Here is a 13428-nt window from a genome sequence, read left to right on the forward strand (position 1 = left end):
TCTTGTGCAAGTGATTAGGAACAACAAAGTAAGGAACAAGAGGAATCAAAGGCACAGGTGCAGGACTACAGGTGCAGTGCAACAGGCACAAGGTTGTGACCCAGGTAGTGTCTTTCGGGGACACCAGGCCCTAAATTATTAATGCTTCTAAAACCTAACCACTGGCACAGGACCCTATGAGCCATGGATGAAGGACACAGGTCAGTGAAAAGGCTAGGCCTCTCACCGACCAGTGAAGGTGTCCTTCACCCATGGCTCCAAGGGTCTTGTGCAAGTGATTAGGAACAACAAAGTAAGGAACAAGAGGAATCAAAGGCACAGGTGCAGGACTACAGGTGCAGTGCAACAGGCACAAGGTTGTGACCCAGGTAGTGTCTTTCGGGGACACCAGGCCCTAAAATTGAAGTGCTTCAAAAACCTAACCACTGGCACAGGACCCTCTGAGCCATGGATGAAGGACACAGGTCAGTGAAAAGGCTAGGCCTCTCACCGACCAGTCAAGGTGTCCTTCACCCATGGCTCCAAGGGTCTTGTGCAAGTGATTAGGAACAACAAAGTAAGGAACAAGAGGAATCAAAGGGACAGGTGCATGACTACAGGTGCAGTGCAAAAGGCACAAGGTTGTGACCCAGGTAGTGTCTTTCGGGGACACCAGGCCCTAAAGTTCAAATCCAGCAAAACCAAAAGTTCCCTGACATGGTCATCTGAACACCTCTGAACCTTGGTTGAAGGAGATGGGGCAGGGAAAAGGTTGGGCTAAAAAGCCCTGTGATGGTATCCTTCCTCCGAGGATCGGAGGTATTCAGAGGAGCATGTCCAGGAACAATTTGACTTTTTTTTTCAAATTGTATCGGCACCACTACTAGAAAAGGTGGGAGTTGCTGCCTGGAAATCTGGACTCTCTTGGGTGCTGGTCGTGGATGAGCTGGACCCTGACAGCGGTGGCCCATATTGACTGCCTCTGTAGCCGGTGTACATCTGTGATGATTGCCAGGTGGGCACCGCTGTTGGTTGTGGGGGTCTAAAAATTGGTGGTTGCAATAATGGCGTGTCCATGTGCTGTTTGATCACCTCCAGCAAAGTGGAATGGCACGCCATCAAGTTTTGGGAAGGCACCTTTTCCAAATATGGTATTAGAGACATCACTGTGTGAAAACACGGGTGTGCCTGCAATTTCAGTAGTTCCTTGCTTTGTTGATGCATTTGCTGCATCATGTTCTGCAGCTGGCCCACCGACTGATGATGCTGCGCACGCAGTTGGTCGATTTCTCCTCTGTGCATCTCATGCATCATTTTAAGCTCGTCCCTGTAGTGCCCATGTACAGCGTCGAGCTCACATTGCAGTGAAGTGATGTGGGACTTGTACTGCTCCATGATATGGCCCCTGTCCTCATCTTGCAACTGCCGGGTTATGAGAGTTTGGTGGCTCTGAAGAATCCCGAGAAGTCCGGAGACAGCCCCGGACATCTCGGACTCTGTCTCTCTCCTTGTTGGGGGGAGGGTACCTCGACGCCTCACTGGTGTGGTGGTCCTCACTGGTGGTGTGGCAGCATCTTCCCGTCCTCTGGCCTGTGTCGGGGTTGCCCTGCGCGCTGGTTGTGCTGCAGTCTCTCGGTGCTCCTCACTTTGTTCTTGTTCCCCGGGAGCTTCCATAGCGGTCGATTGTGGAGGTGCAGCTTCATCCACACTCGGTCCTGCAACCTCAACATCCAAGCTCTCTTCTCCCAAGTCATCATCAAAGGAGAGAGCTGGGATAGCTAAGGACTCCCTCCTCCTACTCCTCTCCTCGGGGACATAGGTTACATCGGCGACGTCATCATCCACCAAGCTCTCCTCACTGCTGAACCGTGCCTCCTGGGTCGGTTCCTCTTGCTCCAAATTGTCTTCAGTCCTGTAGATAAAAACAATATTTATTGGTGTGCCAAACAGCATGTGGCGTCAATTCACAGAGCTAGCAAACACTTTATCAACCGTTTCTACCAAACATTTGATAAAGCTTGTGAGAAAAGTTCGCTAGCCATGGGAATTGAGGCCAGTTTATAGCAATACATGGCCGAAGTCATGGTAGTTGTCTGCTAAAATGAGCTCTCAGTTCCTGCCCACAGTAGTGGTACTTACAGTCTAGGTTCCAGGCTTGCATTGATGAAAGACAATTGCTTGGCAAATTGGTAGTCTTTTTGTCGCTTTCCCCCGCCACTGCCACTTCGTTCGGCAAGTTTTTTCTTCCGTAGCCATTTCACGTATGCATCACGTATATTGCGCCACCTTGTCTTGAACCTTTCTCCTGTAACGACATGAAAAATTGATTTCGATTATTTCTCTTGTAGGTACATCGCAACTGGACAAACATATACATCGCTACATGTCACATTTCGTATTGGGAAGAGCACGGTGGCAGGCATCGTCGTGAGGACTTCGAGGATCCTTTGGACGCGACTGAGGGCCAGATACATGCCTGTGCCGGACATCACGAAATGGGAGGAGATCGCCCAGGGCTTCTGGACCGAGTGCAAGTTTCCTTTGGCGCACTGGATGGGAGGCGCACTGGATGGGAAACACATCCGGATTCAGAAACCCGTGGGGAGTGGCAGCCATTATTTCAACTATAAAAAATACTTCAGCATTGTTCTAATGGCAGTGGCAGATGCGGACTACAAGTTTGTGTACGTGGACGTGGGGTCGTACGGTAGTTCCAATGACTCTGGAATTTTCCAGCGTACGACCCTTTGCCGGCTGATGGAGGAAGGCAGACTGCGTCTCCCCCGTGACAGACCCTGGCCTGGGACAAGGGCACCGGCCTACCCCTATGTGTTTGTGGGGGACGAGGCCTTCGCCCTGTCCGACCATGTAATGCGTCCGTACCCAGACAGGGGACTTGATGCCAGCCAGCTACACTTCAATGCTCGGTTGAGCCGTGCAAGGAGAATGGTGGAGTGCACATTTGGGATCCTGGTGTCAAAGTGGAGGGTGTTCCACACGCCCATGCTGCTGAAACCGGGCAACGCAGTTGTCGTGGTGAAGGCAGCATGCATCCTCCACAACTTTGTGCGGCAGGAGGAAAGAGAGACTCCGGAACCCCCGAATGTGCTTCCACTAATGCCCCTGCGGAGGTATGCAACCAGGCCAAGGGTAGTGTCACTGCGGAACAGGGACCAACTGAGACTTTATTTTACCACACCACCAGGACGAGGGTGAATGTTTGGTTTTTAATATGTTTTGTTGAAATGTGTTTATTTTGGAGTTTCAAGTTTTTAACTGATTTTAAATGTCTTAATTTTTTACAATAAATTGATGTTTAATAATTGGTCATTGTGTATGTTTTATGTGCACAGGTGGGGTACATCGCAGGTGGGTGGGAGACATCACAGGTGGGTGGGATACATCAAAGGTGGGTGGGATACAGCACAGGTGGGGTACATCACAGGTGGGGTACAGGTGGGTGGGATACAGCACAGGTGGGGTACAGGTGGGTGGGATACAGCACAGGTGGGTGGGAGACATCACAGGTGGGGTACAGGTGGGTGGGATACAGCACAGGTGGGGTACAGGTGGGTGGGATACATCACAGGTGGGGTACAGGTGGGTGGGATACATCACAGGTGGGTGGGAGACATCACAGGTGGGTGGGATACATCACAGGTGGGGTACAGGTGGGTGGGATACATCACAGGTGGGGTACAGGTGGGTGGGATACAGCACAGGTGGGGTACAGGTGGGTGGGATACATCACAGGTGGGTGGGATACATCACAGGTGGGTGGGATACATCACAGGTGGGGTACAGGTGGGTGGGATACAGCACAGGTGGGGTACAGGTGGGTGGGATACATCACAGGTGGGTGGGAGAAATCACAGGTGGGTGGGATACATCACAGGTGGGGTACAGGTGGGTGGGATACATCACAGGTGGGGTACAGGTGGGTGGGATACATCACAGGTGGGTGGGATACATCACAGGTGGGGTACAGGTGGGTGGGGAACAGGTGGGTGGGCCACGGGTGGGTGGGCAACACGTGGGTGACACAAATCCATAGCAAAAGTGGAATACATCACAAGCTAAACCACAAGCCCCCCCAAAAACTTCTAGTCAACATACCCTCTGTGCCTTGCTGTCTCTTGCTCAAGTGCTCAAAGTCCTCCACATACAGCTTGGCAATTTTTTTCCACAGGCCTCTGCATTTTTTGATGTTGCTGTGGTCCGCATCCCCCTTGTCCCACAGGGCTGGTACCTGCTGCACCTGTAGGATGAGGTCTTCTGATGTGTAGGGCCTCACCCCCTCGTTATCAGACATATCGTCAGACATGTTGCTGCCAAACAGCTCCAGCATGAAGTCACTGCTGCTCCACTCTGTGAACGCTGGTGCCATGTGGTCCCCATCCAAAATGGCCACCATACCATAGAGTCAGCATAGGAAGTGTGGTATAACATCCGGTTTTTATAGCCAGTGTGTTGTGCGCTCTCCGGTTCTCATTGGTTTCCATTGGCCGGATGCAACATTCCGGCTTCGGTCCGGATACGTCAGCCGGACCAGCCGGACCAAAAAATAGCGCATGTTGGAACGGACGCCGGAGTCCGGATCCGGTCCGGCTCCGGTCCGGACGAAACGGACGCATGTGAACGGTCGCATAGACTTTCATTGCTATGCCGTGCGTCCGTTTCGTCCGGTCCGCATGCGGCACGGCTCCGGCACGGCTCCGGCACGGCGATTCCGGATAGCAACCGCTAATGTGAACTGGGCCTAAGTCTGCCAAAAAAACTCTAGGTGTATTCCCAGCATAAGGAGGTGGTCTCTGCCGTAGGATTATTGGTGTTGCTGTTCAGCCAGGAAACATGACGGGCTTGTTGTGCCTAAACAGTGGCCTGGCATCTGTGGCCCATGATTCCTTGCTTCTACAGACCCCATGTGATCACTGGCCTCCTTTACTAGTCACCTGCAGAGTGTATCCTTGTTTTATGTCATTTATCGTTCATCCACATTGTACTGAACTAAAGAGTAACTTATTGCATGATCATTTTATGCAGATCATATGAGCTTAACGTTCCTTTTCTTGTTTTTCTTCTCTTTCAGGTTCACGGTGAACAACACCCTGCTTCACCCAGAGATTGCGGAGTGGTGAGTGTGCAGAATGCCTGCAGCATATAGGCAGTATTATACACTCAGTAATTACATAAAATCAGCTTGGTTATGGTAGCCATATATATAGATTTTTGCCCAATGGTCAAAACCTGGATTTCTGTACAATTCAGTCATACAAATCTGATGGAATGATCACATTTGAGGAAAATATTATACCATAAATGTGCACCTGAAGAGGTTTCCCTGCTCACCCCCTACTTCCTGCCGGGGGTCCTACTGAATGTTTCTGGGTAGGGCAGGTTATCTCATGTAGCAAGGTGAAACCTTTGTAGCAGGCGCAGAGATTACAGGGGCAGCATGTTTGTACTAACAGCATGCAGTCAGAGTAGGAGGAGAAGCGAAAGGAGAGCAAGCGAGGTGAAGAGGTGATCATTGGGGAAAAGCAGCTTGTTGTGCTGTGTGAGGAGTCTGACACTGAGTGAGGAGGGGGGAGGCAGGAGAGCAGAAGTGTTTTATTTGACTTGCACAGCAGAAGGAAGGAGGTGGCACTGCTGTCCTGACTGAGGAGGAATGGAGTAGCTGAGGGTGAGTAGTGTGTCACAGACTCACAGTCAGACAGTGTGCTATTGTGTTGAGCTGCAGCATGTCATGTGAGAACATTAATGAAGCAGAGTAAATTGTTGGGTGCTGTTCAATCATTCCAAATCAGGAGGGCGCATCCTCACACATTTGCCTCAGGCAGCAAAAAGTCTAGAACCGGTCCTGTTTCTGGGAGCAGCTTAAGATGAAAGTCTTGTATCCAGATTCCTGAATTCTGGAGAGCGTGGTTGAGGATTTGCTGGCTAATATAAAAATCTTTTGCCGATGACAGAAGATGAGTCATCCCGTTTTTTTCCTACTTGTTCCTCATGTACCTCGCTGGACAAATCCGTCTTCTGTCTGCTGTCTAACTTTGTCATGTTGTTCATTCTTCGTGTTTTTTTGTTTCTCGTGACAAATTCACCATCTGGCAAGTGACGAATGAAAACCATAAATATATAAGAACTGTGGGGTGTCAGGTAGTGCAGCCGGAGACCGGATAAATCAAGCGAGAGGCGGTCAGGGGCACACTCGGTGCCAGCACTCAGTGTACTGGGTTTTTTTATTCTAATTCTTGATGGGTGCTCAAAAAAAGAGAGAGAAAAAATTGGTTTTATTACATCTAGAGAAGTCCAGGTCAACATCTGCAAGGAGTTTGTATGTTCTCCCCGTGTCTGTGAGGGTTTTCTCCGGGAACTCCAGTTTCCTCCCACACCCCCAAAACATACAGATAAGTTAATTGGCTTCCCCCTAAATTGGCCCTAGACTATGATACACTACACAATATAGGCATATGACTATGGTAGGGACTAGAGTTAGTGACAAGACAATATACTCTGTACAGCGCTGCGTAATATGTTGGCGCTATATAAATACTTAAATAAATAGGTCCAGGCCATGCACCCAGCTCCTTTATTTTGCGAGCTGCCGGGATACTGGGTGAGATGTCTGTATTACAAGCCCCGTATGAAAGTAAGCCCATCTCTGGTGCTGTGTGCCACGTTACATGTAGTTAGGGGGAGGTAAACGGGGATTCTATACTGTCATAAATAAACCCTGGGATCGGATAAGAGCTGAGAGCTCCTGCTCACACATTGTCAGGAATAATGGCAAAAGAATAAGACAATGCTTATCAAACCTCTATATATGTTCCTTGGTCTTTCCTCTGAACCTCCCCCTATGCTGCTCTGTGAAGGTTGCTGCCAGTGGCTACTGATATGGGAGTGACTTCTGATAACTGATGCATATATCTAAATACAGTTAACGTTTTGTCTTTATATAGAATTTGTACTTAAAGGGAACCTGAAGTGAGAGGGGTATGGGGGCTGACATTTCATTTTTAAACAATACCAGTTGCCTGGCGTCCTTCTGATCCTCTGCCTCTAATACTTTTAGCCACAGACCCTGAACAAGCATGCAGATCAGGTGCTCTGACTGAGGTGTGGCTGGATTAGATGCATGCTTGTTTCAGGTGTTATTCAGACACTAGTGCAGCCAAAGAGATCAGCAGGACTGCCAGGCACCTGGAATTGTTTAACAGGAAATAAATATGGCATCCTCCCATATACCTCTCACTTGAGGTGTACTTAAAAGGACATTCGAAGTGAAAATAAACTTATGAGATAAACATTTGTATCTATCCTCCATCTCCTAAAACTGACTTTTTTTTAGATATCCCACAGTTTTATATTTAAATCTAATTTTTAAGTTTCATTGACCTCAATTCACTAAACTTATCTCCTGTCTTTAATAACTCTTCTAGAGTTGTTACCATGGTGATAAGGCATGTAGTATTCAGGAAACATTTTACCTCAGGCAAGCCGAAAGTTAACTCTTCTGTCTTTAAATTAACTCTCCAATCCTTAAAATAACTCCAGAGTTAAAAAAGGCTGTTAATTAGCTGCATGTGAAAATAAGTACAGAGGAGGTAAATTAACTACAGAGGAGGTAAATTAACTACAGGAGAGGTAACTTAAGGAATGAAGAGATAAGATAGCTCTCTCACGTGTGGAGGTAAGTTTTCTCTTGCCTTATTATCTCTAGCATGATCTTAGTGAATTGAGGCCATTGTCTCTGCTCAATGACCCCTTCATTGAAGTATGCCAGAGCTCAAATCTATGAGCTATTGAGCTTTTTTTTTTTATCTCTTTCCTGCTCTTAGAAGTTATTTAATGACAGTAAAGTGTTTTATGGCTGTAGTTGCTTATCAGTACGGCAGGGGACACACTTGACAGTTTTCCTATGTCCTATGTGTTTTCTGCAAAGAAAAACTGAGAACTCATGTTAATCAATGGGCTAGTTCACACTTAATGTGTTTTTCGCGCACAGAAAAAAAACATTTGACATTCTGTATCATGATTCTGCATATTTTGTCAGTTTTCTGGATCAATTACTTCAGCTGCTGTGAAAAAAACGTGTGCATTTTTCTGCAGAGAAACACACTTGGTGTGCAGAAAACTTACACAGAAAAATGCGCGCAGAAAACTGAAAGACAAGTGCCCTGCCTAAGGGTTATGCTATAGTCCAACCCGGTCCCGCCCCACGACCCAGTCACTTGCATACCTGATGTTTAACTCTTTCAGGCAGAGAAATAAAAAAAGGAACATAGCATAGTTATTTGTGTGCTAGGCACTGTACATACCCATGTCTAACTTATCATGTCACATGTCACCCCGGTTGTTCTTTAAGTGGAGTACTGATTATATAAATTGAGGAGGAGGTTCAGGGAAAGGGGGTACCCGGAGGGCACATTGAAGAAGGCGTTTAGGAGGGCGGATGCCAGTGTGAGAGCATCTCTGCTCTCGACTGGCCCTCGATCTATGCGGGAGACGGAATCCATGGTGCGTTTCTGCACTAGATATTCAGCTCAAAACTACAAGATTGTGAACATCATTGAGAAGCATTGGCATATTCTAGCCAACGATCCTAAATTGAATAGATTTATTCCCACTAGACCCCTATTCTCCTTTAGACGAGCACCCTCTTTGAGGGACAGGGTGGTAAACAGCCATTTTGTACACCCTGTTGATAACGGGAAACATTGCAAAGTCACAGGCACTTATACGTGTGGTGGCTGCACTATGTGCAGGTACATACAAGTACATGTACAAGGTACATACAAGTGGGTAAATCCATCAAACTGCCGGATGGTAGAGATTGGGACCTGGCTCATTATGCCAATTGTAACACGATTCTAGTCGTTTACCTTCTTGTGTGCCCCTGTGGTGCATTTTATATAGGCAAAACGAAACACGAGCTACGCTCACGTTTTTCAGATCATGTCACTAGTATTAGGAGAAAAAACTTATCCAGTCTGACCCCTGTAGCTAGGCATTTCAAAACCGTGCACGCGGGCAATCCCAACAGAATGCGGTTCGTTGGCCTAGATCGGATCCATGCCTCCGCCAGAGGTGGGGACATGGACCGGCTACTGTTACAGAAAGAGTCACGATGGATTTTTGAATTGGAGGCCACAAAGCCCCCCGGTTTGAACGAGCAGGTAAGCTATGGTTCGTTCTTGCCGATATGAGAGTATAACCCCCCCCCCCCCCCCCCTGACTGCGAGATACCTGGGTCGATTGCGTGGGAATGTGGGGCCGTTCCACCGCACACTGCCAGACACAAATTTTATGCGGATATATTATGCAATATTTGGAGGATCATAGATCCCCTGTTCCCCGGGGGGATTGAACAACATACTCACTAGCGTGGGGTGAGTTCATGAGGAAACCCCTGGGTTATATTCATTACAATTGTGTTTTGCATTTGTTTCTGCCACCTATATAGTTCTATGGTTGAGGTTGTATTTATAAGTTTGAGGCTTTTTCTGATATATGATATTGTTATGGCGAATGGGACTTCTTACCAGTGGCTGTCCCCGATGCTCCTGTCTCCCTGGTGGGGTCTGGGGGCTGTGGTGTCTGGTCTCGCCCGCCCCCTTCGGCGGCGGTCCGGGCGAGGGGGCGCGGGGCCTGGCGGACGCGTCGGGATGGCTGCTTTTGCGCTTTCTCGGGGCCTCTGCCTGCTCCACCCCACCGCCCGGCGAGTGTTCGGGCGGGTGGGCGTGGCTGTGCTGACGTATCGGGTGTGTTGCGGATTATGCCGCCCCGCTGTGTCGGCTGGCCTCGCCTTCCTGCCTGCCATTGGCCGCGGATGGGGGCGGGTGTGGCTTGCGCCGCACTCTCCGCCCGATGGGGGGAATAAATTGGAGACAGCACTGACGTATCTCCAGAGGAAGCCGGAAGTCCAGCGAAACCAGTCGAGGGTACGCATGTGCTGCGTCCCGACCTAAAGCACTTCCTCACCGTAGACCTGCCTGGCCATCGGCCTCCACCAAGGCATCCCGTCTTCCTAGGCGATCCGCGGGGCTGTCAGCCCAACCATTCCTTCTTGGATACCAGCGTTTGCCAGACCTCTACTCCAGCACCAGGAGACGTAAGCAGCCCTATGGGCATCAATGGTGGGAGACTCTCCACGCCACACGCAGGAACATTGGTACATGTGATTAACATTAATGCTGGCTGCACGGATGCTTATGCTACATTGAGCCAATGCTGTTTTCATCAATTACTTTTGAGCTTTGCTTGAGCTGACTGCTTTCATTACACTGTGTGTGCTTCATCGCATGGCTTGCTGCTTTGCAGGACTGTCTGGAGAGGTGTTCTCTGCTAATATTGCTGATCAACTGCTAAGTCCCTCTGGTCTGTTACAATTGCTGGATTGTATCCATTCCCTCTGAAACTGTTTACACCTGTGAAACGTGTGGAATTAATATCTATCAGGATCAAGAGTGCTGTTCTTTATGGATCATACTGCTTGTTGATGAACTGCACAGAGCTTTGTGGTCCATTATATATATATATGTTTTTTATCCTGAGCTCAGGTGGACGTTTTATATTTGCTGCTAGCAGCGGAACAACATATGCACATGATTTTTGATACCTTTTTCTGCAGTTATTTGGGGTGTGTTGGACTGATAGGGAGTGGATGTGAGGGCGGGGTGGTCCACTAGGTGGGGAGGTGGGCAGTCGGGATGGATGCACATTTTTAATGCGAATTTTATTTTATTTGATAAATATTGATTGATAAAGATTTTGTATAGATTTATTCTAAATAAGTCTGTTGGTAGATTTATTCGGATCATACCCACTTAAATATATCTCGCAATGTTTGGTACTGATTATAATAGTGTAAAGATGGTCAGTGGGATGCTTATAATTCCAAGTTAAAGCACATTTTATGTAAATCTATGGAGCTTGGAAATGGGCCTATTCGGCAGCCTCTGCATTTGATTGATTTTTTTCTAGCTGCATACATTGCACACAATTTGCATGAGCTCAGAAAGGTCAGCATCTCCTTCACTTTCCCTTATATAGTCATTGCTTTGTTCTCTTTAATTAGGAAAGTATAACATGTAACAAAAGCATGGTTCATGTATCCTCACAGTTCAGCAGTATACTGTATATCCTCAAATATAAGTAGACCTCATGTATAAATCGACTCCAATATTTGACCCTCTTAAGCTTCCTTTCGCATGAGCACCTTCTTTTTTGCGACCCTCTTAAGCTGAACATTTTTATTGACTCAAGTTTAGAGACTCAGAGACAAAATAAAGTACAGCTCTGATGCTTACCCGGGGCTTCCTCCCGCCCCATAAACACATCTAAGTCCCACGCCGTCCTCCCGCGGTCTGCCGTTCAGCCGTGGTGTGGTCCATTACTAGGCTTAGTGACGTTAGTCCTGGTCTACTGCGCATGCTTGGGAGGTCTGTGCATGTGCAGTAGACCCTGACTGGCATTGACTGAGCCTGGTAATGGAGCTCACTGTGGCTGAACGGCAGACCGCCGGAGGACGGCGTGGGACTTAGACGTGTTTATGGAGCAGGAGAGTAAGTATCAGAGCTGTACTTTCTTTCGTCTCTGAGTCTCTTTAAGTCTAAAACAAGAGCGCTCCTATGGTGCATTAACCTTATTTACGTACTTTCCGCGTTGTTCATACGGTGGAGCAGGAGATGAGGGGGACGTCGACTCGTCACGCTGAATGCCTCTCTGTCATGACCGGTTTCGGCGTATGCCACGCCTTCCTCAGGTCCTCAGCCTGCTCCACCACACAAAGAACTAGAATTAGAATTCGCTAGAATTGGCTGTAGCGATCCCAGGTCCTGGCCAGACCGAGGGAAGGAAAACGGATTGTGGGCGGCCTCTGATATGTGCTGTAACTACCTTTTTTAAATGTAAGTGCAATATATTGTTTTTGCGGAAATAAGTAAATAAGGTTAATGCACCATAGGGGAGCGCTCTTGTTTTCTTCTTGTTCAATTTAGTGCCTGGCCACCCAGTTGAAGAGCAGCACCTAGTGCATTTGACAAGAGGAATACCTCTCAAATACACAAAAATCTACTGTCCTCCTCCAATAGCGCAGGATACAAATCTTTTTCATCTCTTTAAGTCCACCCAGCAAATTATTAGCTGCACTTGGGAACCAGGAAGAATTTACAGCTGCACTTGGGCACCAGGAGGGGTTAATGAGTGCACTGCATACAGTATTGCAGCCATTTGCTCCTCCTGACCCTTAAGTGCAGCCAATACCTCCTCCAGACCTCAAATGCAGCAATGATTCCACCCCATCCCCTTCCAGCAGCCCAGTATTTCCTCCCTGCCCCTTACCTTGTAAATTGTTGTGACCAGGACTTTCAGGCCTGTGCTTTCTTGGTATTTCCTTTATCAAGAAAGTGTCACTTACCACTGTGTACATTGAAGCAAATGGGGATATTATAGTAGTATGAACATTACTCAGTGTACTCTGTGCTGCTTGCGACTTGTGTATAAGTCGACCCCTATACTTTTATTTAGTGAGTCAGACCTAAGTTTCTAGACTTATACTGGAGTATATAAGGTATGAATTCCCAGTGGGAGAGGCCACAGGCAAGGACACTGCACTCCATATCACACATGGATCTCTAATACAGTCTCTGGACGCTGTGGAACTTTTGGACCCATTTATATCCAGAAAGCAAGATGTTGTTTTTCAATTTACTGCTTTTAGAGATCTGTTTGAAATGGCAGTAAATGGACATTCTAGGCTTCACACGTGAGTTCGCAGAAATGAGATGCGGTTTTCTGGGAACGATTTGTTGCATTTTTCGCACACGTCTGCTGACTGACGCCAATAGGAATCTCACGCGGTGTGTGAAAAAAAGCATCTAGACCGGTATTTGTTTTCCTGCACGTGGACAAACGCACATTTAAATGTCCATAGAAAAGCATTTCTTGCGTTTTCTCATGCCATTTCCCCAAATGTAGTCCCTGCCAGTGTCACCTCTATTTTGTCCTCCTATTCAGTGAGGACTCCTTGGGCAAGACTCCCTAGCACTGCTACTACCCATAGAGCACCCCGTAGTGGCTGGAGCTCGGACACTTTGAGTCCTCCAGGAGAAAAGTGCAATATAAATGTTGTGTCTCTTGTCTACTGACTCCCGTCCTCTGCTCTTTTTTGTCCCCTTTACTTTATGCTTTTTTCTTTCTCTGCCTTCCCTTCTCTTTTTTTTTTCAGCCAGTCTTCCCTAGTTACACCTGCCTTCCTCACTCCCAGATCCACAGGACAGTCTCGCTCCGGACTAAGGCTCACTCTCCTCCTTGACAAGGCTCTCTGTTACTTAGACTCTGTTTTGCTTTACACAGAGTTAGACTTGAAGAAGATGTCAGTGCATGTCCGCCGTGACCCACCGAGCTTGTCCCTCGGTAATAAGATCTCATGTGTCTTTATCGGCCTGT

At 47.8% G+C, this 13428-nt stretch overlaps 1 protein-coding gene across 1 annotated transcript in view; it reads left to right on the top strand.

The window, feature by feature from the left end:
* PEPD (peptidase D) overlaps window positions 1–13428 on the top strand; it is a 419775-nt gene that overhangs the window by 91752 nt on the left and 314595 nt on the right. The window contains exon 7 of the mRNA XM_068260589.1: window positions 5069–5113. Within this exon, the coding sequence (XP_068116690.1) occupies window positions 5069–5113 (45 nt within the window). The remainder of the gene's footprint in view (window positions 1–5068; window positions 5114–13428) is intronic.

Source organism: Hyperolius riggenbachi, chromosome 11 (assembly GCF_040937935.1).
Source record: "Hyperolius riggenbachi isolate aHypRig1 chromosome 11, aHypRig1.pri, whole genome shotgun sequence".
NCBI classification, from domain to species: Eukaryota; Metazoa; Chordata; class Amphibia; order Anura; family Hyperoliidae; genus Hyperolius; species Hyperolius riggenbachi.